A 26,237-nucleotide genomic window follows, 5' to 3' on the forward strand; every position below is an offset into this window, starting at 1 on the left:
AACCTGTCTGCTACACTCCTCTAAGTCATTGTTCTTAGTTTGGGTTCTTCCAAAAGTAGAGCTTGTGACAGGGACTCTGAGGGAAGCAGGTGGGCAGGAGCTGGAAGCGTGAGACCGGAAAGAGGGGAAGCCAGTCAAGAAGGTGAGGTTAAGCCAGTGACTACTGTGAGCGTCAGGTTCAATTCCAGGGGGACCCTCTGAGGAACTGTGAGAAAGCATCTCATAATTACTCTCCCAAAGGACGGGGCTGTTGCTCTCCATCTGTCACCCCTGTCACCCCCTTAGTTGAGAGCTGCTTTCCCGTAGTTGCTCAGCGTGGGCTCAGTGGACTTGGGAAGGGAGTGGAGGTAGGGAGGGCTGCTGGGTGCTTGCTGTGGGCACTATCAGGTTTCCCAGGAGCATCCACTGCAGCTTCAGCCGGAATCGCAGGTGAACGGAGGGGATGTGGCACAGGACACTGAGGGCGATTGCACTAGTTTTGTCCACAAAGATTCCAGACTCATTTTAAGACATTGTGTAAACACAGCTTGTGGGTGGGAATTCAACCCTGGTTTGGCTTTGCTGGTAGCTCTCAGATATGGCTTCGGAGAAGAGAGCAGCAGACACTTGGAGCCATTACTCAATTTACCTAGTAGATCATCTGATCAAATAGCAGGCCTTGATATCTATTTTTCACTCATCCAAATATAACTCAGGGCTTCCTATGTGCCCTTTGCTGTGTGAATGTAAACAAAGGAAATGGCTTCTGACTTTTTTTTTAAGAGACAGGATCTTGCTCTGTCACCCAGGCTGGAGTGTGGTGGTGTGATCACAGCTCACTGAAGCCTCAAACTCCTGGCCTCCAGCAGTCCTCCCACCCCAGCCTTTTGAGTAGCTAAGACCACAGGTGTGCAACACCACACTCGGCTAATTTTTAAAAGTTTTTTTTTTATAGAGACGGGGTCTCACTCTATTGCCCAGGTTCATCTTGAACTCCTGGCCTCAAGCGACCCTTCCACTTTGGCCTCCCAAAGTCCTGGGATTACAGGCTGAGCCATGGCACTTCGACTGATTTCGATAAACTCTGTCTAGTGCTGGAAACTGTTCTTTGAATAAAAAAGGATTTGGGAATAAAGGAGTCTAGGAAAATCTGCTGTAACTGTCCCTTTTTGGGGCAGTCACAATGTTAAAAACTCTTAAAGTCCTGCAATAAGGAAGCTGTTTATACTTTGTTTAACCCAATCTCTCCTAAATACACTGGGCCATCATGTTCCAATCCTACCTCACCACTTGTAAAGTGATGGGTGGAGAGAGTTCCCACATTCCAATTCTTCCTCGGCCACCCTGTCAGCACCAGGTGCCCGGGTGCCATTGTGAGTAGTTTAGGGCTTGCCTTTGCCTTGGGTGCTTCATCCCTTCTCAGCATCTTTGCTCTCTAGGCATCCTCTGTAGCTGAGGGGCCCTCCCTCTGGAGGAAGGGGATCTGGGATCTCAGCCCTTCAGACTTATTTACAAGAGCTTTAACAATGGGTGTCCAGGAGAACAATATTTGATCCGAAGGAATGACTCTGTAATGGAGATATAAAGTACTACAGCATTTGTTTAGGGAAGATAATTTTAGATGGGCTGAAGTTAGGTCCCAGCACTGCCTTTAAAACCACTCTGCCTAGAAGGGCCCTGCTTAATATATATTACCCTTGAGTGACAGACTTCTTTGACAAACACTTAGGAAGCCCTGGATTGCTGAGAGCTGATACATGTGGGAGAAAAACTGCCTGCTGGCATTGCTGTAGGTGTGACCAGACTTCAGAATTCAGTGTCACTGCACGCAGTTTCTGTGCCATCTCTGGCACCCTCCCTTCCTTGGTCTCTGTTTCCATACATCAGAGCTCTTGCTCCACCAGCCTCCTGGGGCTACTGTGTGCAAAGATGTATACTTGATAGACATAGATCTGTGTTTATAGCATGATGCAAACATTTCAGTAATATTATTTCTGAGTTCATGTATTCATGTCCCCTTAAAGTAGTCTTAGGACAGCAACTGATAAGAATAACTAATATTTATTGAGCACTTACTAAGTGCAGGGACCACACTTAGTACTTGATGTGAGTTGTCGTGCTATGTTTGGGTCTTAGAAGACTTGAGATGGAGAAAAAGTAATGGAACAGTCTCTTCCCATTGATGCTTCCCCATGTCTCCCTTTGCCACCAGGGACCTCTAGGAAGGAAGAATGTGCTAGCATTGGACTAAGTGGAAGCTAGAGTGATGCATTTGGAAGTGGAAGAGCGAGGGGAGATGTGAGAGGAAGAGCCCTGGAGAAAGAGAGGAATGAGCTGGATGTTTTGTCTGCCTTTCCAACCTGGCCTCTGTCTTCTGCACCTGCTCTGAGCTCCTGGAGGTTGACCTATCCTCCGGCTTCTAGTTTGGGTTGTGCTACTGGGAGGAACTGACGGGAGATTGAAGGTTGGAGCAATGAGAGGTTGGGTGTTTCTTCCCTGCCACCTCACGACAGGTTGGCTGTGACTCTCCGCCAAAGGCTGCATCATCTCTGTCCATATGGCCGCCCTTGCCAGGTCCTGGTGACAGCTTGCTCCTCTGCCCTTCCAGGCCTTGGGGTCATACCAGCTGCTTCTGTTGCCAGCCCTGGGTCCTTTGCACCATCCTTCACTGGTCTCTTCATACTCTGTGTTTAGCTTTGTAAATTGCCCTCCCTGTTTCGCTGTTAATGTAGTAAGGACATTTAACATGAGATCTACCCTCTTAACAGATTTTCGAGTGTATAATAGTATTATTAACTATAGGCATAAGGTTATACAGCAGATCTCTTATTTATCTTGCACAACTGAAATCTGTATCTGTTGAATGGCATCTCCCCATTTCTCCCACTCTCCAGCCCCTGGCAACTACCATTCTCCTCTCTATTTCTATGAGTTTGACTAGTTTAGAGAATTCATATAAGTGGAATCATGCAGTATTTGCCCTTCTATGACTGGCTTATTCACTTAGCATAATGTCTAGGTTAATCTATGGTTGTCGCATGCAGCAAGCTTCCCTTCTTTTTAAAGACCGATTATATGGCATTGTAGGGATGCAATATTGCATATCGCATGGATACAGCTTTCCCTTATCCTTCATCTGCTGATGGACATTTAGGTTGCTTGTATGTTTTGGCTATTGTGAATAATGCTGCAATGAACATGGGAGTGCAGATATCTCTTTGAGATAGTGATTTCAATTGTTTTGGATATATGCCCAGGAGTAAGATTGCTGGATCATTCGTAATTTTTTGAGGAACCACCATACTGAGCCCCACAGTGGCTGCACTGATTTACATTCCCACCAATAGCATGCAAGAGTTTTGCTTTCTCCGCCTCCTCGCCAATATGATTTACTTATTTATTTATTTTGATAATAGCCATCCCAAAAGGTATGAGGTGATATCCCCTTGTGGTTTCAATTCGCATTTCCCTGATGATTAGTGATGCTGGGCATCTTTTCCTGTTGGTCATTTGAATGTCATTGCCTTTGGAGAAATGTCTGTTCAAATCCTTTCCCCATTTTTTAATCAGGTTGTTCTTTTGCTGTTGGGTTAAATTGTCCTTTTTTGAAACTCTCCTTAATTACCTGTGTCTTGCTATGACCCTGACATATGGGAAGGAAGGGTCACTAGCTCAGAAGGCAGAGCATGACTGAGGGTTTAAAGTGTCCCACCAGGCCAGGGATGGTGGTTCATGCCTGTACTTCTAGCACTTTGGGAGGCAGAGGTGGAAGGATCACTTGAGCACAGGAATCTGAGACCAGCCTGAGCAACATAGTGAGACCCCATCTCTACAAAACATAAGAAAAGGCCAGGTGCAGTGGCTTGTGCCTATAATCCCAGCAATTTAGGAGACTGAGGTGGGCAGATCGCTTGAGCCTAAGAGTTTGAGACCAGCCTGGGCAATATAGTGAGACCCCATCTCTACTAAAAATAAAAAAAAATTAACTGGACATGGTGGCATGTGCCTGTAGTCACAGCTATTGCAGAGGCTGAGGCGGGAGAATCACTTGAGCCCAGGAGTTCCAGGCTGTAGTAAGCAATGATTACGCCACTGCATGCCAGCCTGGGTGACATAGTGAGACCCAGTCTCTTTTAAATAAATAAATAAATAAGTCTCCCACAGGGGCCACAGGAAGGAGCCACCCCTGGGATCTCAACCAGCCAGTCCTCCCCCACCTGAGGCCTCTAGAGGGAGAACAGAGACTCTGGGCTGGGATGCAGGAGTTTGATGAAGAAGGGTTTGTCCTTCCTTCCAGGTAGCCCCTCTGCATTGTGTGCTGCAGGAAAACCTGTTTGTATTAGGCAGCCCACATTCTGGGCCTACTTATTTGGTGCCCAGATGGTTCCTGTATTTACAAAAGCCCAGCACACTGACAGGACCTGCAGACACATGGATAAATATTTTGCTTTTCTTTTTAGGCAATATTTGAATCTTTCAAATTTAATTGCTGTCAGAGGCAGGATGCTTGCAATCCCCCAGGCAAAGCAAATAGTGAGGGCCTGCAGCGGGGCTGTGGTGGCTGCTCCAGGCAGGCTCCCTAGCCAGTCACCTGCAGTGCCTGTGGGTTGGCTTCTTGCTCTTGCTGAATGTCAAGGGCCTCTTCCCTCTCTGGCTGGCTGGGCTGCGGTTGGAGGAGGTTAAAGGAGCTGGCTCCAGCCTGCCTGGAACCAGTGGCAACTTGTTGAGTTTCTGTTGAGGCTGAGAGAATCTGACCTGAGCTAAGAAATCAGGTACTTTCCTCACACAAGAGGGAGTCACCAATCTGGCCATTCCCAGTGGGACCTGGTTTTGTGTCCCAAGGCTGGGTCTTGGAGGTGTTTTGTTGAATCTTGAAATTATTGTAGGTAAGGCTGCTGCTAGCTCGTAAGGCAGCATTGTGCAAGTGAGACAAAGGCAGACCTTCTGGCAGGGGCAGCCCCCAACATGCCCCAGCAGGGTGCAAGGCTTGGCCAGCAGAGCAGCAGCTGGGTTTCAGTGCCCAGGTATCCCTGGGAAGTGCCATTGTGCAGGACACAACCTGCCCAACTGCACATGTCCAAGGCATGATGGTATTCTTGTTACAACCTTCTACCCTTTATATCTTCCTTTCCTCTTTCTTTGATTCCTTTTTTTCCCCAAAACCATTGACCTAGTTGCCCCGGGGCTACATTTACCAAGTACGTTGAGACACTGTTCTGTGATCGTATGCCATTTTCTTCTACCTCACTGTGATTAATAAGCCTCTCCTTGTATTGTCCAGGCAGGGAAGAGGCATTTGCTATAGACTCACAGAGTTCTGCAACAATCGCCTCCTTTAATTCATTAGATTCTAATTTGCCTCAATTATTTTAATTCCTTGCAAGTAATAAAAGCAGTTGGATTCTTTGCCCACTGCAGTCTTACAAAGAACACCTCGTATTATTCATTTCTTTCCTCAAAGCACGTGTTATTGGTGCTTACCTTGTGCTAGGGGCTGAGAAGATAAAGATGAATGAATAAGACAACATCCCTGCCCTTGAGAAACTCATAATCTAGTCGGGGAGTGAGGCATGTAAACAGATAAATCACAGTGCAGGAGTGTGTTTGCTGCAGGAAGGACAGAAGCAGGGAAGCTGCTGGTGCAACGCCTGCTGCTGGGGTGCAATCTAGATGCAAGGAAGGCTTTGCTGAGGAACTGTCATTTGAGCCATCTCTTAGGATGAGTAGATGTTTACTCATCCTAAGGGAAAGAAAGGCAGGAAGGAGAATAGATGCTAAGTCAGGAGTGAATATGGCATATTCAGGGTAAAGTGGGAGGTTCACCTAGCTGGAGCCTGGGGTATGTGAAGGCTGGGTCCTGAAGGGAGCTGGGACTTTATGCCTGAGGAGTGTAGGGTTTATACTGTGTGTAAGAGGCCAACAGAGGGCCTGTGAACGGGGTGTGACATTATCACATTTTCCTTTATAGAATACACTCCATGTGGGAGGGTGGCCTGGTAGAGGAGGCTCTCTGGTTAGACAGTCCTGGGTTTTAATCTTGGCACTGCTACCTCCTTGGGTGAGTCATTTAATCTCCTCATGCCTCCACTTTCTCATTAAAAAATAGGGATGAGGGGCTGGATGCGGTGGCTCATGCCTGTAATCCCAGCACTTTGGGAGGCCGAGGTGGGTGGATCACCTGAGGTCGGGAGTTCAAGACCAGCCTGACCAACACGGAGAAACCCCATCTCTACCAAAAATACAAAATTAGCTGGATGTGGTGGCACATGCTTGTAATCCCAGCTACTTGGGGGCTGAGGCAGGAGAATTGCTTGAACCCGGGTGGCGGAGGTTGTGGTGAGCCGAGATTGCACCATTGCACTCCAACCTGGGCAACAAGAGCAAAACTCTCTCTCAATCAGTCAATCAATAAAAATTAAAAAAATAGGGATGAGGATGGTAATGCCTACTTAATTTGGTTGTAGAATGGATTAAATGATTAAATGAGATGATATCAATAACAGAGTTTCCCACTGGTGGAATAAGTCCAGAACCCATAAATAGGTTCCAGGTGTGCTGGAAACCCTGGCTCCTTCAGTGCCCTAGGACCCTGGACAGAGCCATGGGCAGCCTCATCTGTTTACTCCAGGGAGCCTTGTAAACATCTTCTGTGTGTGCACCATAGCATAAGTAAAGTTGGAAACCAGTGGTCTACAGAGCCTTGGCGAGTCCCTCCTATCTCGTAAGTCCTTAAACAATGTGATTGTTGACTGTATCAGGACAACTACTACAGGAGGAGGGGAGACAGAGAGTAGGTGCTGGACTCCAGGGACATTTCTGAAGTAGACCTGGCAGAATTTGGTGACCAGCTGGATGTCAGGAAGGCAGGGCGCCCTTGAGGAGGAGGCAGCATTTGCAATGACTGCAGGATTTATGATGTAGACTGGATGGGAGGTGATGCTATTAATGGAAATTGTTCTGGAAATTAGAGCGTGTGGGGTTGGAGGTGTGAATGTGAATGGAGGAAGTGGAGACTGGCTGGTAGACTCCTTTTTCAACAAGTTTTGCAAGTTAAGGAAGGAGGATGACAGGATGAAGGTATGAGGAGGAGGTGTGCTTAGGGGGAATGCTGGGGACATGTGAGAGGCTTCAGGATGCTTGTGGGCTAAAGGAAAAGAGGCAGAAAAGTTGAAAAATGGAAGATGCAGGAAGAGTGCATACTACTCTCTAGAATGTGCCTCTTGGACAGCGTCAGTCCCATGGGAGGAGCGTCTGCCAATAACTGGCAACTGGGCAGTTGTCCAGATATGATTTACAATAAGGCATCAGTTTCATGAGGCACTGTCTAAATTATTGCACTTCACCAATTGCAGGTTCCCTGCTGACAGTGGGCCAGGGGGTCAAACAGTTCAATCATGTGCACCACTTATAAATTGAAAATCAGTGGGGTGCAAAATGGATTACCATCAAAATCCATTCAGGTGCAAAACCAAATTTAAAACCCCCTAACCTTTAAAAATCACCCCTTTCCTGATTCTTCACAATGCTCTGACATTGAGTCTTTATATCCCCCGGATGAGCAAGCGTCAATAGATATGGCTGCAAGAAACCAAAAGTAATGGGGGAAGAGCTCCCCACCGTGCCTTCCTTTTGGAATTTGCAAACATAAAGGGTGGATTTATGCATTAATACACTGGCAATTTTGTTAGTTTCTCCAAGGCAGTGGTTCTCAAACTTAAGTGTGTAATAAAATCCCTGGAGGGCTGATTTAAATTCAGATTGCCAGGCTCTACTTCCTAGTTTGACTCAGTAGGTCTGGGGTTGAGCCTGAGAAGTTGCATTTGTAGCAAGTTCCTAGGGAATGCTGATGTTGCCAGCCCTGGGACCACACTTTGAGAATCTCTGCCCTAAGATCTAAATTTGACAATCTAAGATCTATTTTGATAATCGACTAGTAAAGCATGCTTTGATTGGTGTTGAGTCTGTTAATAAATCAAAATTTTGTTCAAGAAACCTGAAAAGAGACTAGTTCAAAGAGACACGGATTGATCTGAGTGCTTTGTGTTCAGAAGTGAGGTTGGGAGGATGAGGATGGGAGGATGGAGGCCCCCACCCACCATTTGCCCAGCTCACCATTCCAGAAAATTGTGTGTGCCCAAAGCACAAATGATATCATTAAGGCTTAACAAATCCTGCTGTCTGCTGGTCCCGGGGTGGAAACTGTTGATGTCCTTTGATGCCAAACTTCCTCTCTTGACTTGAAAGTTGATTTTCTTGGGAATGTTAGACAAGCTGCTATCAGCCTAAACATTGGTTCTTCCCACCTCTGCATGATCCCAAAGACGTATTTTTCCATCTAAATCAATGCTATTTGATTGTAGTTCTACTCTCTTGCTCTTTTTGAGTTGAAGGTATTGTCTTTCTGTAGTTGCCACCAGGCCTGATATGAAATAAGTCTTCTTCTCCAGGATGGAAAAATTAATCCCAGAACGAGTCCAGATGTGGTTGCTGCTTCCTTAACATTTTGTTTCCTGTTTCTCTTTTCTAGGAGAAATTGAGCGATGTACGTACATCAAATACCACTACTCCTCAGCAACCATTCCCAGGAACCTCACTTTCAATATCACGAAGACCATCCGTCAGGATGAGTGGCATGCCCTACGTAAGTGCACCTGAGTCTCAGTGGCTGTGACTGTGCTGTGAGGTCCCCTTTGGAGGGATTGGGGGATTGGATGTGCCTCCTTCTGGGATCGTGGATGGTCTCAGAACATTGAGATGGTTCCATAAAGTGCCAATATCTTTGGGTTAGAATTGCCTCAGTTGGTTTTGATTGCATTATAAATTTGGGGAGTTTGCTTCTAAAATTAAAGAAAGAACCAACCATCAAAACTTCGGAAACAACTAGCAATTAGACAGTCATCTTATTTCACTACCCTGGTAGGCATGTAAGATTTCACCTACCTGACTGAACCAACTCTTGGGATTTATTAATAATTCCAGCCTGTCTTCACGTTGCTTGGAATATTATTGTGGTAACCTGTTAGTCCCTTGGGTTGCATTTGTAAAGGATGAGACCAGCTGGTGGTTGCAGGATGCATCACACTGGAGATTTGCATCTGGGTGGGTCACTAAGAAGTAGGATGTGGTCTTTAAAGCTACTGTTTACCCTCAAATGATAGGTTTTGGAACCCTGGTTCATGTGCAATTCCTCAGCAAAGATCAGAATATCTGTGTGCATTGGTTAGGGCATTTCTTGGCCAGGGATCCTCAGAGACTTAAATGACAACGAGAGGGTTAGTTCATGAGCAAACAGAGTTTGTTGGCTATTTTTACTTTTCTGCGCCATTGGGATACATTGCTTGTCTGTGGCAGGAGAGCTCTGCTTCCTGCAGGCACAGTTCTTCAAGCTGACACATTCTTACTGTCAGCAGGTTCATGCTGCCTCTGTTGATTTGTCATGCATTCATAGTCCATCTTTTTTCACCAGATTCTGAAAGGCTAAGATTCTGTTTTCATCTATATGTGAAGGATGATTCTTTTATTGTTTCCTGATAGTAAAGATCCCTTTATTGGTAAACTTTGAAGATGGTAGATCTCTAGATGGAAAACATCTCTCTTCTCCTTATAGGTGCTTAGTTATCTTTTTCATCGATTAGGCCCACCAGGTGTATTCTACTTTTGGGATTGGCTTTAATTAAACCACCACAGCTTCAGGTGGGAGTGGGAGGTGAAAGAGACAAGTAAAATTAAACAGAACAATCATTCATTGGTTTCAAGAAGTATATTGTGGCTGCGCGTCCAGATGATTGTCACTAAATACTCCTGGCCTGAAATGATAGAGCAGGTGCCAATGGATGAGATAGCATTCACCGGGCTGTTTCCCCTACAAGATTTATCCATTACTAGAGACACTAAGTCTCTAGTGGGGATGTAGAGTTAATGTTCAAAGAGGATTCCCATGTGCTGGCATTGAGCTAAGCATACCACATATTTAATTTCAATGTTATATTTGCCTTAGAGACACTAGTCATCAGGGTTATTAATTTCCTTTTCAAGGTAGACATGTAAGGACTAAAATGTAGAAATATACAATAACTGCTTATTTCCCACAATGTATTGGTCTAATATAGTCCCTTCTTAGGAGCCTAAAAGGGATGTTCAAGATTGATAAGTCCTGTTGATTAACCATTGAAATCTAACTTAAGTTATGGGGGTCGTAATAGGTTTCAGAATCTAAGAAGGAAGAAATTATTGACATAGCAGCTTGAATTCAAATTAACTCCATTTAACCAAAGTTACTGTGTTTCTTTTTGTGCCAGTGAATACCGAGGCCACAGAGGGCTCTTTAGGGAGCTCAAGTTCAGGGGTGGAGGAGGGTGGGGGATGGGGAGAGACATTCATAATACAAGTAATTACAAGGCAATGTGATAATTACAATATAGTAGAATTGCTTTAAGCAAGTAAGATAATTTGGAAATTTTTTAGCAAGAAGGAAAATAATTTTAGTGTAAATTGCACAGATACTCTTCAGGGAAACCTGGTAGAACTCTTTTGACTGCACACACTGTAGATACCTGGAATTCAAAGAGATTACCTAGGGAGGCATCGCTGGAAACATGTCACGAGGCATTGGCAAAGACAGAGAGGAGAGGATAATGCCAAGCTTTGTGGGGTCTTCTTTGAGCCCTGCGTGTCTCCAGGTTCTTATTCCCAAACTGTAGTGCTGTAGGGTTCTGCAAAATCTAGTGTGCAGCCTGTGCTGTGAATTGGGGTGACAGATCTATTTTTAACTGATAAAAGCCATCTCAACGATTGATATATGAAAAGGTCTCGGGCACTTGGTGTGGGTGAAGTTGAGGCCACCTTTTGGTGAGGGATTCATCTGCCTCTTTCACAAAGCCGCCTAATGGGCTGTTAAGCAGAGAGAGGGAACATTTGCCATTTCTGACATCGATGACAGTTATATTTAGCCAGAGGGCAGGTGAGCATCTGTCACAACTGAATTTGGTACTAAGTGTAATTGGGAATGCTGGCAAGAGGGGAAGCATAGGAAGTGTCTATTTTAATTTTCAGAGGTCAGATATTGATGACATTAGGTGGGAAGTAGGCACATAAGCCCCCTTTAAAATAAAGTAGAAATGATTAAATATTAGCCAACTCCTGATCAAACATTGGAAATGAAAAAAAATCAGTTTGATTTCTTTATTTGGTTTGAGAGTCCTGCACTCTTTAAGTGGGATCAAGTTAATTCTTTTCATCCTAGATTGGTTATCATCTTTATTATTATTATTATTATTTTTTGAGATGGAGTCTCACTCTGTTGCCCAGGCTGGAGTGCAGTGGCACAATCTTGGCTCACTGAAACCTCTGGCTCCCGGGTTCATGCGATTCTCCTGCCTCAGCCTCCTGAGTAGCTGGGACTACAGGCGTGTGCCACCATGCCCAGCTAACTTCTGTATTTTTAGTAGAGACAGGGTTTGACCATGTTGGCCAGGCTGGTCTCAAATTCCTGACCTCAAGTGATCCACCTGCCTCAGCCTCCCAAAGTGCTGGGATTACAGGCATGAGCCACCGTGCCTGGTCTGGTTATCATTTTATAATTTGACCATAATATCTTGTATTCTGTAATTTTTCCTACTATATAGTTTTTGCCAAAGGAAAGAAATTTGATTTTTTTCCTGAAACACTTTCTGGCAAGTATTTGGACTTTGGTTAAACTTGAATTATGTACTTTCCTTTCTTTCTTTCCTTCTTTCTTTCTTTCTTTCTTTCTTTCTTTCTTTCTTTCTTTCCTCTTTCTCTCTTTCTTTCTTTCTTTCTTTCCCTCCTTCCTTCCTTCCTTTCCTTCTTTCTTTCTTTCTTTCTTTCTTTTTTTTTTTTTTGACAGAGTCTTGTTCTGTTGCCCAGGCTGGAAGTGGCTGGGATTACAGGCATGTGCCACCATGCCTGGCTAATTTTTGTATTTTCAGTAGAGACCGGATTTCACCATGTTGGCCAGGCTGGTCTTGAACTCCTGGCCTCAAGAGATCCACCTGCCTCAGCCTTTCAAAGTGCTGGGATTACAGGTGTGAGCCACTGTCCCTGACCTGAATTACATACTTTTCATCAGGAATTTGCATGTGGCCTCATCATCAACCATTGATATAGAAATAAAATTTTCAAGTAGGAAAAGGCACAATTTGGTTTAAAACTACATTGTGGTTTTTGAAAAGTTAAGCCTACCAATGGGAGGCTTAAATGCTGGTGTGTGCGCTCATACACCTTATGGTCGGGTGACTAGCAGGAGAAAGGATAGAAGATTCTGGAGGCCACTAGGCTTACAAATCTAATTGTAAAGAAAGAATAAACTCCATAGGGAGTAAAGGCCAGAGGATGAAGCCTGTGTGTGTGTGTGTGTGTGTGTGTGTGGTGGGGAAGAGGGGTGATCTTTGTGGATGAGGTTCAAATGCTGAGTTGTCCGGGTGAACTGGTGACCAGGTTCTCACTCTGGCTTTTTAGGTGATTGCTGGTGGGTACTGTGGGTGCCTTTCTCCTTCTCACCCTGGGAAAAGGCAGAATTCCTTTTGGAGTTGGGATCCATGTCCTTAGTCCACCCAGGCCTGGTGCAGCCCATCTGCCTTCCTACCCACCCACTATCTGGCTTGAGGTCCCAGCAGCCCTGGGTGGGCTGCGGTGTGGTGCGGTACCCTGGGGTGCAGTGCAAAGCGAGGTAGAACAGCATTTATCCTGCCTCTGTGGGCTCCAAGGGTAAGCTGCATGCCTGACCCAGATCCTCTGGCTGCCTCCAGGACACAGCGGGACAGGCAAGTGTCACTGGCCAGAGAGGAGGGGACAGGCAGCTGCAGGAGGTGAGCTGGGCTGGTGCTGCTCCTGGGTGGGCTGTCTGGTTTACGTTTTAAATATAACAGAATCTGATTGACAAGGTCAGGGGAAGTGGTGGCATTTTAAATGGAGCGGCTTCACTCTCTCACTAGACTATGTCTTTATATGCTTTTCATATCCCACAGTCTATGGTAGCAGTGCTTGTTTGGAGAGTTCCGTGTCCTCGCACGACCCCCAGGAGCTCCCCAGTAGCTCTGCTCTTGTTCTCCCCACCACAGGCATTGCCCTTTCTGCAGAGGTGGGGCCTGGGCCTTTCCCAGTGTGGCACAACAAGGGGAGGTGGCTGATAGGGAGTGACAGGACCTGGGCAGCCAGGGTGGGCTATATCAGAGGAAGCTGAGGAAACAGGGGATGGGAAGATGTCGCTGAGAGGTGAGTGCATCCGTCCCAGGAAGGAACTGGGATGGCATGGAGCTGGGCCTTGGCTGCCCCAGGTGAGGACCCCAGGGAGGCTGGCAGAGGGCACAGCAGCAGAGCCTGCCTGAGGTTGCAGGGCAGACACCCATTGGAAGGTATTAGCTTTACTTCAGCCTGGGTGATAGAGCGAGACTCCATCTCGAATAATACCTGCCTGAGGTTGCAGGGCAGACACCCATTGGAAGGTATTAGAAGTGGGTCTTCTTTGCCCCTTGATCTGCTGATCTGCTGGGCAGAGCCTCTGTGGGCAGCTGTTACTAAGGTTCCCTCAGGGTCAGATCCCTGAGACATGGACTCACTGTGACGTGAGCTCAGATGTTCTCATTCTGCTTGGCGTTTTCAAGGTGGAGGTTTTTGCTCCCAGTAGATTGCCCCTGGCAGCGAGAATCAGGGAGCTGGAGCTCTACTTTCCTGCAATCAGATGCTCTCTGTTATCTTTCGAGTTGCTGAGAGCCAAGAAACCCAGAGGTGTTTTTTGAAGCTTTCTTCTGTCAGAACTGAGGGTTCAACTAATTAGATTGGGTAGTCACGCAGCACATTTCCAGCTGGCCAATGAGGGAAAGAGTGAGAGATGATTTCCCCTCTGAGACTTCCCTACTCCCTACCACCAACCCCGCAGACACACAGACACGAGCTCACTCGTTGGCCCTGTGGCTGTTGCCTCAGGCAAGCTGAGCACATACCAGGACCAGGCAGAATAGGCTTCTCATCTACAGCACTGGGGGTCCTTGCCTTCACCAGCGCAGTGGATCCTTGCACACCTGGGGCAGAGAACATCAGTGCCAAGGAGCCATCCTGAAGCAGGGTACAGCCTGGCTGGCAGAGGGAGGGAGATGAGACGAGAAGAGGAGGGAGGGAGCAGTGGGGATGGAGGAAGGGAGGCAGGAGACCAAGACTTTGTGGATGAGCAGGGACATTTTAGTGTCCATACCACTAGGAGGGACAAGAAGTAAAAATCCAGAACTGTCTCACTTACTGCAGACACGTGGATGACACACTTGGCTCCCTGTCCCCACAGCTCTTGATCTCTCACCACTGCCTGTGGGTTGGCTCAGTCTTAGGGGACCAGTCCTGACCCCAGGCTGGTGTATGGTGGGAAGCCCAGCGTGTCCTGGTGCTCTGGTGTGGATCTTGGGGCAGGACTCTTAACTTATGTTTCTTGGCTAAGCCCAACCCGGCCCCCCACACCTGGACTCTCCCGTGCCCTCTTCCTCACCCTCTCCCTTTCCAGAATTAGAGGGTCCTGCCCCTGAACCCCAGGGTCCCTGGTGCTGTCTAGACTCTCTCCAGCCACCCTGGGTCCTCCCCTCCCCACTGGCATCAACCTTCTCACCCTGAACTTGTGTTGGCTCTTTCCCTGATGGTACCTGCCTTCCCTTTCCCAGTGGACTCAGCTGGCCAGTTCTAGCCCAGCCTGCTCCAATGTAGAATGGCCACCTTCTGAACTTTCTTCCCACTCAGAACTCTCTGGCTTTCTCAGCCTGGGAGCTGCCTAGACACCTGGTCCCTCCTCCCCCAGCCATCCTTGTTACGAGAAGATGGATGCTGTGGACCAAAGGGCTTGGGATGAAACTAACAGTAATAACAACAGTAAGCACCTCTTTTTGTTCAGTTAGCTGTAATGCTGCTCGGAGGATGACTCGACGTTTCCTCCCAGGAGCCCCTCCCGTGTTGTTGTGGCTCCTTTGCAGATGAGGTAACCGAGCCAGTGGGAGGGGCTGCCTAGAGGTCCCATCTCAGACCTCAGAGGAATCCGAGGGTGAGGGCTCAGAATCCAGGCCTGAGCTCCAGTAGGGTCCCTCCAGCTATTTTTTTCTTCATGTTTTTGGCTGATGTTATGGAAAACAGCCTAATGAGGTAAACATCCCAGACATTAGAAGCTCAGGTCCCCTGCAGCATGAGCCATTTTCCTTCTCCCACATCCGCGTCGGTGCTCAGCCAGTATGAGGCTCTTACTGTTTGCAATCTGTTGTTAGCTGCCTCTTGCTTGCAAGACTGGGATCCACGGGGGTCATCACTAGCAAGAAACCACCTCCTTGCCCCAGAACTAGAAAAACTTGGTAGCGAGAAGACTCAGCCAACAGCGTGTCATCATAGGTTGCCTTGAGTCCTGAAGTCTTTGCTTTTTGCCAACCATTCCTTGTGTCTCTGCCCCAACCCAGCCCCTGCAGAGAAGCTTGTAAACCTTTCATTATACCCACTGCCTCGTGCCTGTCCTCCTAGAGCTCTGGTGGTATTTATGCACCAGGCCAGGCAGAGAACACAAATCCCTTAATGTGATATTGCACCAAGATCTGTTCTTGCAGAAGTAACTCATGCCAGGACATTTCCTTTCCCTCTCAGCTTTCCTGCCTGTCAAAACTGACCTCTTATTTGTCCCATTCCCTCAGGTTTCTGTTGGAGAACAGGCTTACTGATTTGATGAACATGCTTGAGCTAGGGGGTTAATGTGTTCTTGGATTACCTTCCCTGGATAGCATTTTTATTTTTCAGGAGGTCTTCCCCAAGGAATGATGGCAAGGGAATTATAGGTAACATAGAGATGCTTTAAAATTATGAATGTTGGGCCAGGCATGGTGCCTCATGCCTGAAATCCCAACACTTTGGGAGGCCGAGACAGCTGGATCACTTGAGATCAGGGTTCGAGACCAGCCTGGCCAACATAGTGAAACTCGTCTTTACTAAAAATACAGAAATTAGCTGGGCATGGTGACATATGCCATACTTGGGAGGCTGAAGCAGGAGAATCGCTTGAACCTGGGAGGTGGAGGTTGCAGTGAGTGGAGCTCGTGCTGCTTTACTTCAGCCTGGGTGACAGTGAAACTCCATCTCAAATAATAATAATAATAATAATAAAATAATAATAAATGCATGTGCATGTACAGCTGTGGGTCCCACCTACTTAGATAGCTGGCTTGGCTGGGAGTCAGTGATTAAAATGCACTGTAGCATGGCTGCCTATACAAGGGCGCCCTCTACATGGATAAGAGGGAGAGTTTATTTTTGAGATGACCTAGGGGGAGGGAAGGGAGGAGGCCTGGAGTAGGGGTGGGAGGGAGTACAGTACAGCCTTTTCTGTTAAAGACATCCACATCCTGAACAAAACCTAAGAACCACTGTGCTGGTATAATTACAGTCTTCAAGCCACAATTCATGTGAACGCACAGGTCCAATTTTGTGCTGGGAATTAGTTGGAAGTCTGGCCTGGAGGCATTCTCTCAGCTTCTGCAGATTGGAAGTGGTTTTCTTCTGGCTGAGCGCACTGATACGGACACCACACCATGAAGGAGAACTGGGAGAACAACCCCACTGTCCACCTTCATCCATTTGTGCATTTGTTCATTCAATAGTTGTGGAGTGTCTGTTCTGTGAGAAGCCCCATGTTGGGTGCTGGAGGGAATATTAAAAGGTATTCTGCTTCCCAAATTGGATGATATATTTCCAGGTGCCAACCAGGTAAGGGCTCAAATGACTTGTTGCTTAATGTTTAAACATTTAAGACTACCTAGAGAGTGCAGGCTAATGCTGCTGACATGTACACTTCATGGGTCCCAACTTCCATACTTAAATCAGCAAGGATTCATTGCAGGGGAAAAAAACAATATATAAGACAAACTACCTTATCTCAGTAAGAGGCATGGCCTGCTTTTTACAGCGAGGGAAAAGTGGGCATCATCTAGGACTTGCCTCTTCTTGGTCCTCTAGGGGAACTGTCCCAGTTCCAGGTGCTGAAAAGGGAGCTTAATATGGCAGGTGATTACTCTTTTCAAAGTTAAGACAGTCTGAGCTCAGCTTCCGGGCAAACTGCTGCAGTGAGGAAGAGGAACAGGAACAGGTGCTCAGCACTCTGGCTGGCAGAAACAGCTCAGTGATGGAGAATCTGGGTTAGGCAAGATATGGATGTCAGAGCAGGCAGATACCTGGCATCAATAAAGTCAGTCAGCAGATATAAGTCCTGTAGGTGCTACTTTGGCATTCCAGACTGAATGAGTGAACTCCCAGGGAGGACTCTTAGCCAAAGGAAGAAAAGCCCCAGCTTTACGAGAAATTTGGAATAGAAGGGTATTAGAATAAGAAATAGACAATGGTGGCTGAGAGAGGAGCCCACTTATAAGAACCAGGGCACACAAGGCAGGTGTGCTATGCCCAGAACAAGATGGGAGGCTGTTATAGTCAGAGCACCAGTCACAAACAGTGATTGGGTTTGATCCTGGATTTTGGGGGATGGGTGTTCTGAAGATGGGGAGGGCAGCAGGAAGGTGGCTGGGAACAAGGATGGGGTAACAGAGCAAGTAACCAAGTTCATGTTGTGTGATGAAAGTCCGACCAGAGTCAAGGCCAGTGCTTCCCAGATGGAGTCCATTGCCTGGAAGTGTCTGCATTATCTGGGGACTTGTTTGAAATGCAAATTCTTAGAGCCCAGCCTAACCTACTGAGTCAGAATCTCTAAGGGTGGGACCCAAGAATCTGTAAGACCTTTAACACATGAAGGTTTGAGAGCTCTTGGTCTGGAGAGCATTGGTGTGGATCGTAGTGGTCAGAGAAGGGTCAGGGCAGGAAAGCATGGGTAGGCTTGGGATGGGAGATGGAATATAGCAAATTAGCACAACCTCTCAGGGAAGCAGGACCTGTATTTGTGTGCTGTCTGTTTACTGGCTATAGATTTGGTAATTTACTTTCCTTCCATATTTCTTGTGGTTAGTTGAATACAACAGCATGGAAGAGGTGAGGTGATTTTTTGTTTTGTATTGTGTGTGTTAGCTAAGGGAATCTTCCTAATATCTAGCCTCCAAATCTCTATCTTATGTTTTTGATGTACTCCTTTAATGGGAAACAGGATTCAAGCCCCATGGAGTCCAGCAGATATTGGATTGAGTTCCGCCTCTGCCACTGTCTAGGTATATGACTCTTGGAAACTATTTAAGTGTTTTGACCCCAGTACACTCATTTGTAAAACAGAGATGGTAATACCTGCCTTGAGGATTAATATAAAGTTTAAATTAGATAAAATAATTCATGCACAATCTCTGAGTAAGTTTGCAAAGTCTGATGCCAGCCAACATGAGACGCTATTATTATTGGAAGGCAGGGGTCCCATACTGAGGTCCCATGGGAGCTGGGGGGAATGCCTCTGAAATGACATTTCATCGACTCAGGGGCTTTTCTGTTTGACTCTGTGCAACCTGTGCAGGTGAATTGGCCTTGTATGTGGCTGTTTGTCTTGGTGAGTGTTGGGGGTTTGCTGTCTGCACAGGTATGTGTGATGGGAGATTGCATTAGGTGTAGGAGTAGAAAGTGGCTGACTACTATTTACTGGCAAGTGTAGCATATTGTGAAAGGAGTTTCAGGGCAGAGAATTATCTGTGTTTGAGGTCCTCAGTGTGGTGGCAGCAGCAGAAGCAGCTCTTTAATTTATCAGTTGTGCCCAATAAGAATGCAATTTAGACACAAACAGTCTCTAAAAGAAGATTTATGTACTTAGTGTCTAAAAAGTAACATTTCAGAGCTTTGAAGATAAATACAATGTGAGTACAACGTATTGAAATTGTTGAGGGGAACCAAAAGACTCGCCTGTCTAGCCCAGCCCTGCCTTCCGTTTGCTATGATCAGATCCTCTTCTATTCTATTTCAGATGTGTGAAAACACACATCTGAAAGGAGGATGCTGCAAGAATGTTGGACATAGAGAGAAAGGAGGGCCCAACAATAGGATAAGAGCTGCGGTTAGGGTGGAGGGGAGGCCATAGAGGTGACATTACTATACTGTATTACTATCCCCTTATTTTCATCTCTTTGCCCTGGTTCTGGTGCTGGCTATGTCATAGATTGGATTATGGGATTATGGAGTTGGGGTTACCAGGCAGAGCTAAGATGTTTGGGGTGCATGGAAGGGCCTCTTCAGATGATTCTGAGAGGAGAACCCCTTCCTTTCTTAGGCTTTGGAGCTGATGTTCTCTGCTGTTTTCACTCTTTTTTTTTTTTTTTTTTTTTTGTATTTCCCTGATATCTAACTCTGGTTTAACTTTGGAGGTCATAGCCAAGAGGCCTGCATGCTTCTGGGTCATTCTGGCTTGTTGTGCATGAAATTCAGCCTTCCACATGCTGAGCTAGAGTTCTGGGAGTTTGGGGGGCGGGGATTGAAAGCCTAGTGGTACTTATCTTGTTTCACTCTCTACGCATATCCATCTGAGGAGCCTTCTGGGGAAGGTTGGCACAGAATACAGTTCAAACCTTCCTAGGTCCTTTACAACTCAGCGTTCCAATCAGCACCATCCAATAGAACTCCCTGTAGTCATGGAAATATTCTGTAAGTCTGCGTGATAGCCACAAGCCACAAGTGGCTACTGAACCCTTGAAATATGACTAGTTCAACTGAGGAACAGAATTTCAAATTTTACTTATAAACAGACATGGTTTGGCTGTGTCCCCACCCAAATCTCACCTTAAATTGTAGCTCCCATAATTCTCACCTGTTGTGGGAGGGGCCGTTGGGAGATAATTGAATCATGGGGCCGGTTTCCCCCATAATGTTCTCATTGTAGTGAATAAGTCTCACGAGATCTGATGTTTTTATAAAGGGTTTCCCATTTTGCTTGGCTCTCATTACCTCTTGTGTGCTGCCGTGTTAAGACATGCCTTTTGCCTTCTGCCATGATTGTGAGGCCTCCGTAGTCATGTGGAACTGTGAGTCCATTAAACCTGTTTTTCTTTATAAATTACCCAGTCTTGGTTATGTTTCTATCAGCAGAGTGAAAACAGACTAATACATAAATCAACTTAAATTTGTGTGTGACACATGGCCAGCAGCTACCATATCAGACAGAGCAGTTCCAAACAAGCAGTGCTTGTATTTCTTTTACGGATTCGATCTCCAAGTTATAGACTCTTGATTACAAGCATTCATACATTAGAAACAAAACTTTATAGGTGACCTGGATGCCCCAGCCATTTTCGGGGTATAGGAATGCACATTTCCTTGAGTTCCCAGATTCTTGCTCACCACTCAGCCCTTGGGCTCTCAGCAGCCCCAATCCCAGAGCTACTTGGGGTGTTACTAGGCCTTTCTGCCAATCTGTGTCCTCTGCAGGTAAGGAGAGAGAGGCAGCAGGGCAAAGATCTCAGCATTTACCCGAGCCAACTCTGGGCCAGGCTGTTGCAGGCTGAGTTCCCTGGGAAGTGGACTCAGATGGAGTTCAGTTCCTTAGGACTCGTGCCTGTAGAAGGGCAGGGGAGGAATCAGGTTCTGGCAGAAGGGGAAGTCAGGCTGGGATGTGGGTGCGATGACAGCCCTTGGAGAGCTCTCGTCCTAGAGCGACCCTTCAAAGTCTCCTGAATGAAGTTGAAATGGCTGGGTCTTTACACTCCCACATTGGGCACTTCTTGGATATAGGCACTGGAAGTGGAGTGACCTTGAGTATGTGGCTCTGGGTGTATGAGCAATCTCTAAAGGGATTGACTGCTAAAGGTTGACAGCCTTTCTAGAACCTGGCAGCAAGTCTTTCCTTGCAGGGAGGTCTGGAAGGTGCACCACAATGCCTATCATGCGGGCATTTGTCTGATGCAATCAAGGTTGCCAGTGATGGAATTGAGACAAGAGATCTAATACTTCCCCCAGAGCTACAAGAAGAGGCAGGACTAAAATCCAGACAGTTGTGACTGCAAAATTCATGCTCTTTCCTTACCACCAGGGAGCCCCACACATATCTCGTGGGGCAGGCCTACTGCCCTTCTCTTCTCCCAAAGGACCTCCCTGCTCCATCCTTCACCCCTCCCCCACCATAGGCTCTATCCTATTATCTAAAGTAAGTGAAGAACCCTTCTCTTTGTCCATTTGTTCGAAAGAAATGAAAGAAAGCTATTTATTTTCCACTTCTCAGTTTTTCTTTTTCATTTAATTACTGCTATCACAACAGGAATTTTTTTTCTATTCCTTTTCATTGCAAATGTATAGTATTTCATTGACATTATGAGTTAAATAGGCTTTTGTGGACTAGCTAGAAACCCAGTCATCATTTATAACAGACAGGACTTCTCTGGAAATGGGTTCTGAATTCTAAATAATTGACTTAACAAATGAGATTTTGGAATGGAATTCATTGCAAAGCTGGAGACTTACATCTTTCTATTTTCCAGGCAGTTTTGCCTCTGAATGGGCTTGCCATCTCTGCCCCCTACCCCAGCTACATCTGTCATTTTTAGACTGGATCCCCCAAATTGGATACCCTCAACTCCCATGATGAAAGTTCAGATTTCTCTGTCCCTTGTAGCCAGCCCCTGATACAAAATCGATGATTGCCCCTTGATGTGCCCTGTGTAGGCTTGTATGAAGTCCAGAAACCCAACCAAGGGACATCCAGTGTCGTTGGTGCTGGGATCATCCAGTCTTAGGCCCCAGTCTCAGTTCACGTTGGTAAAGTGAGACCCATTCTGCCACGTTTCCCTGAGGCTCTTTGCTTGGGCGCCTGGCACCAAATTAGAAATGAGCAATCAGGTGTGTGTGGTGTGTGTCAGCTTCCGAAACCACGAGGCTGCTAAACATGGGTGTGGAGGTAACACATTTGACTGACATCAGCATCTGTGTTCCATCCGCCAGCCCATCCACTGCCTCACTCTTGGAGCTTCTAGTGCTGCACAGTTGCCAAGGAAACTAGAAAAAGCTACTGTGCACAAGTCACCTCCTCCCCAGAGCTCATGGGAACACCCTCTTGGGGGAGGGTGTGAAGAAGGAAGGAGCTGCTCTTCAGGTGGTTGTTCATGAGTATGGATGACAATGCTGACTGACACCAGCCCCGAGTAGGTAGCTCCAGGCCGACTACCCTTCCAGAACCCTCCCCAAGGCTGGCTTTGTCTCCGTGTTGCCTGAGTCCCACACACCACCCTCTCTCATCTCACATTGTCATCAGTACCTACTCAGAAGAGATCTTTTCATTTTCAGGAAGTGAAAATTCCTTTACATCAAAAAGAATAGGGACTTCTGGTTTTATAGGTAAGGTCTCAGATACAGCTACTGTTTAGCTTGGCAGAGCTAACAGAAACATACAGTTTTAAAAACTATTGGCTAGGCGTGGAGGCTCATGCCTGTAATCCCAGCATTTAGGGAGGCTAAGGCAGGTGGATCACTTGAGGCCAGGAGTTCAAGACCAGCCTGGTCAATATGCTAAAACCCATCTCTACTAAAACAAAACAAAATAAAACAAAAATTAGCCGGGCATGGTGGTGCATGCCTATAATCCAGCTACTCAAGTGGCTAAGGCATGAGAATTGCTTGAACCCAGGAGGCGGAGGTTGCAGTGAACTGAAGTTGCACCACTGCACTCCAGCCTGAGCAACAGAGTGAGACTCTACCACTCTGAAAAAAAAAAAAAAGAAAAAAGTAATTACTAGTTCAGTTTTGATCCCTCATTAAATTGAAGGAGAGAGGCCTGGATTTTTAGTGTTTACCATTCCTGGCTGGAGCTTTGCAGATCTGGTTCACGAGGAGCCATCTTTGGTTGTTGTTGGAATGACTTGCAGGGCTGGTCCTTAGTGCCCAGTGTGGACTGAGAGTCCGCTGTGTGGACAGCACTGGAGCTGGGCAGTGAGAGAGACACCTTAGGGAACCTGAAGTCTCCCAGGGAACACAGAGCAGTGGCACAGACTCAGGATGGCAGAGGCCGGGGCTGGAAGTGTGGTAAACAAAATGCTTTTGGCTGCATCCAGAGGAGGAAACGACCATCTTAGCTTGGATAACTGGCCAGGAATAGTGGCAACTGAAAGGAGCCTAAAATACTTCACTCATTTACTCAAGTAAAACGGTTTGAGTTTCTCTCACTTACCAGACACTGTTCTAGGCATTAGATGGAAGAGCAGCAATCCCTGCCCTCATGGAGCTTGCATTTGTGTGCAGTAATCACCACTTACTGACAGATGTGCAGAGGCTGTGCTAAGTGCCTGACATACCTTATTCACTGAAATCTCAAATGTACTATGAGGTGAATATTATTATTATATCTGTTTGACAAAGGAGGAAACTGAGGCTAACAGAGGTTAAATAAGTCACAGAACAGCCGTGTCCTATGAGCCTTATGATGACTTTAGGAGGTCTTAGGAAATGCATCTGTCAGCCAGGCATGATGGATGTGAATGGGCAGAGTCCGGACTGTAAGGAGCCTTTGTGACATTCCTGCTCTGAGAGAATGGGTCTGGACTAGACTCTCAGCAGGGGATATGAAACTTCGCAAAATAGGGAGGTGAGGCCACCTGCTAAGGTGGTGGTTGCCCTTGCATAAGTGTTTTAGGGGACAGCAGAGATTCTGAGGAGTATGGACAAGGCCTGAAGAAGCTTCTGTGGCTGTTTTCTAACCCACTCTCTAAAGGATCGTAGTGACTGTCTTTATCTCCAGGAAGACATTTATCAGCCCTAACTATGGGTGTGGAATATGAGAAAAATCCTAGAAAGCAAGATTTCCTTCAAGTGTAGGGAAGAATTAACTATATTTTCTTATAGCTTACATTTCTCTGTCCATACAAAGAAATAAGGTGTGTGTACACACACACACACACACACACATGCACACACATATCACATTCAAAAGCAAATTCAACTTAGGCATCTAATAAATGCATGAATCGTGTATCTTTTTTGGCTTTCAGGTCTCACATCATTTTTATTGTGTTATTAAATAAGATCACTTTGATTATGATCATTAATCCATAAAAATAGTTTTCATATAAATGTTGTATTTAAATAAATTTAAATATACCAAGGTCCTTGCTTTTTTTCCTTTTCTAATCAAGTCCAAGATATCAGAATTATTCTTCAGAAAAATGTCAACTGAAACACAATTCTCAACTTCACTAATTATTCACGAACTCAGATTTAAGATAGACTTTCTTCTTTCTTTTTTTTTTTTAGACTAGATTCTCATCTAGGGGTCATGAAGGGGGGAAAAAAAATCAATGAGTAGCTATCACTTACTCTCAGAAGAGGGGTTCCTCTGCCTTCCCTGATTGGAGCTGTGAATAATTCAACACCATCCCAGGCTCCCTTTTCCTTTCTTGAGGTTGAGCTTATTAAAATTGCATGGCCAAAGGACACTGGTGAGGAGATGGCTGGTGCCCTCCATATCGGCTATCAGGATCTCCAGTGCAACCTCATAACAGCTTAAGTCCCTGCTCTGGGAGCACTGAGCTGCCGCCAGCTAGGGGTGACCAATGGGTGAATGAAGATAGCAGTGGAGGAGCAGCCAGCTGTCTCCCCGACTTGTATCATTTTCCTCCATTCGCTCGGCATCCATCCTGGTGGGGTGTGGAAATGGAATGCTGTCTCCGTGCTTACTATTGATCAACTTCGTCATCATGGTTGGCCTCATCATTAAGTATTTATAGTTCACTGAGTGAAAGGTAAGTGCTGAACAGACGGGGCACCCCTTTTAGAAGCTTTCCAAGACTATAATTCATCTCCTTCAGTGAGATGGAGTCTCCAGAGACAGAATTTGAACAGTCCATGGATTAGAGTCAGTACTATCTTTTTTTTTTTTTTTTTTTGGTTGTGGGGGTGAAATTTGATTACATGACTAGGGATTTTTTTTGCAAAATGATGTGTGTGTGTGTTTGTGTGTGTGTGTGTGTGTGTGTGTGTGTGAAACTTTTTTTTCATGGGTCAGTGTATGAAGTTTCTAGGACCAGGTAGGATTCAATTGGAGGCTGAATATGATGGAACCAAATCAGACTTAAAATTCCATGGACTCAGGTCAAGATTTTTTAAGAGTTGTCAGGGAGACGGAAACCTAACAGTAAATCCAGCTAATCTTGAAAAGAGGGAGGAAATTTGGGTCAGGCATTGTCACCAAATGCTACTCTGGCAGCATGCATTTGCCCATCCTCTGAATCCTGTAAGTCTCTGGTTTCAATCCTTCCCTGTAACCACCTACCCCATCCCCAGTTCCATGGAGCAGGGGAAACATCCTTTTCTTCCTCATTACATTAATGGTTTCCCTTCCTATTATTTTCTCTTGCGTTTTCCATCAGCTTATTTTATTTCTCCTGATCATCAAGATGAAACATAATTATTATAGAAAAAAATCAACAGAATAGTATAAAAGAAAAGCAGAAACAACCACTTGAAATGCTATAATCAATAGGCAAATTACAGTCTGGGCATGATGTTTCATTCCTGTAATCCCAGCACTTTGGGAGCCCGAAGTGGAAGGGTCACTTGAGCTCAGGAATTTCAGACCAGCCTGGGCAACATAGTGAGACCCTGTCTCTACAAAAAATTTAAAAAAAAATAGTGGAGAGGATTGTTTGAGCCTAGGAGTTTGAGGCTGCTGTGATCTATAATTCCCCACTGTACACCAGCCTGGGCCACAGAATGAGACCCTGTTTCAAAACAAACAACAACAACAAAAAGAGACAAACTACTGTTGTGGTGTATATCCTTTGTGTTTTTCTTTGTATTTCTTTTCATAGCATAAATTATACTTTATAATTTTGTATCCCAAATTTTGTTCATAATTCTATGATAAGCATTTTCTCTTGTCATCAAACTCTTCATAAACATAATTTTAATTACTTCATCATATTCTACCATGTAAGTATACATAATTTACTTAACCTTTCTTCTAAAGTTAAATGTTTATGTTGAACTAGTTTTGGGCCATTATAATAATGTTATAATGATAATCCTTGTGCATAAATCTTTGACCATATTTCTGATAATTTGTTTAGGATAAATGCCCAGAATTGGAACTACTGGCTCAAAGATATGAACATTTCTTAGGTTCTTGATATATAATGCCAAATTGCTTTCCAGAAAAACTGAGGCAGTTTATAGCCCTACCAAATTTTACCTACATTGAAAAATCCTTTTCCCCTTAAGATAAATGCTGATTTGATTGATAAAAAAAGTTACTCATTTTTGAAATTATAAGAAAGGTTGAATTTAAGAAATGGTTATCAGCCACTTGTACTTCTCCTTTGTAAAGTTCTCTCTTTCTTTTC

At 45.6% G+C, this 26,237-nt stretch overlaps 1 protein-coding gene across 1 annotated transcript in view; it reads left to right on the plus strand.

Annotated features, from left to right (window-relative positions):
* The window catches only part of TMEM178B (transmembrane protein 178B), a 409,393-nt gene that overhangs the window by 129,908 nt on the left and 253,248 nt on the right, over positions 1 to 26,237 (plus strand). Inside the window, exon 2 of the mRNA XM_004046326.5 lies at positions 8,507 to 8,620. Coding sequence (XP_004046374.1) covers positions 8,507 to 8,620 — 114 coding nt within the window. The remainder of the gene's footprint in view (positions 1 to 8,506; positions 8,621 to 26,237) is intronic.

The sequence above is a fragment of the Gorilla gorilla genome, chromosome 6 (genome assembly GCF_029281585.2).
Source record: "Gorilla gorilla gorilla isolate KB3781 chromosome 6, NHGRI_mGorGor1-v2.1_pri, whole genome shotgun sequence".
Classification (NCBI taxonomy): Eukaryota; Metazoa; Chordata; class Mammalia; order Primates; family Hominidae; genus Gorilla; species Gorilla gorilla.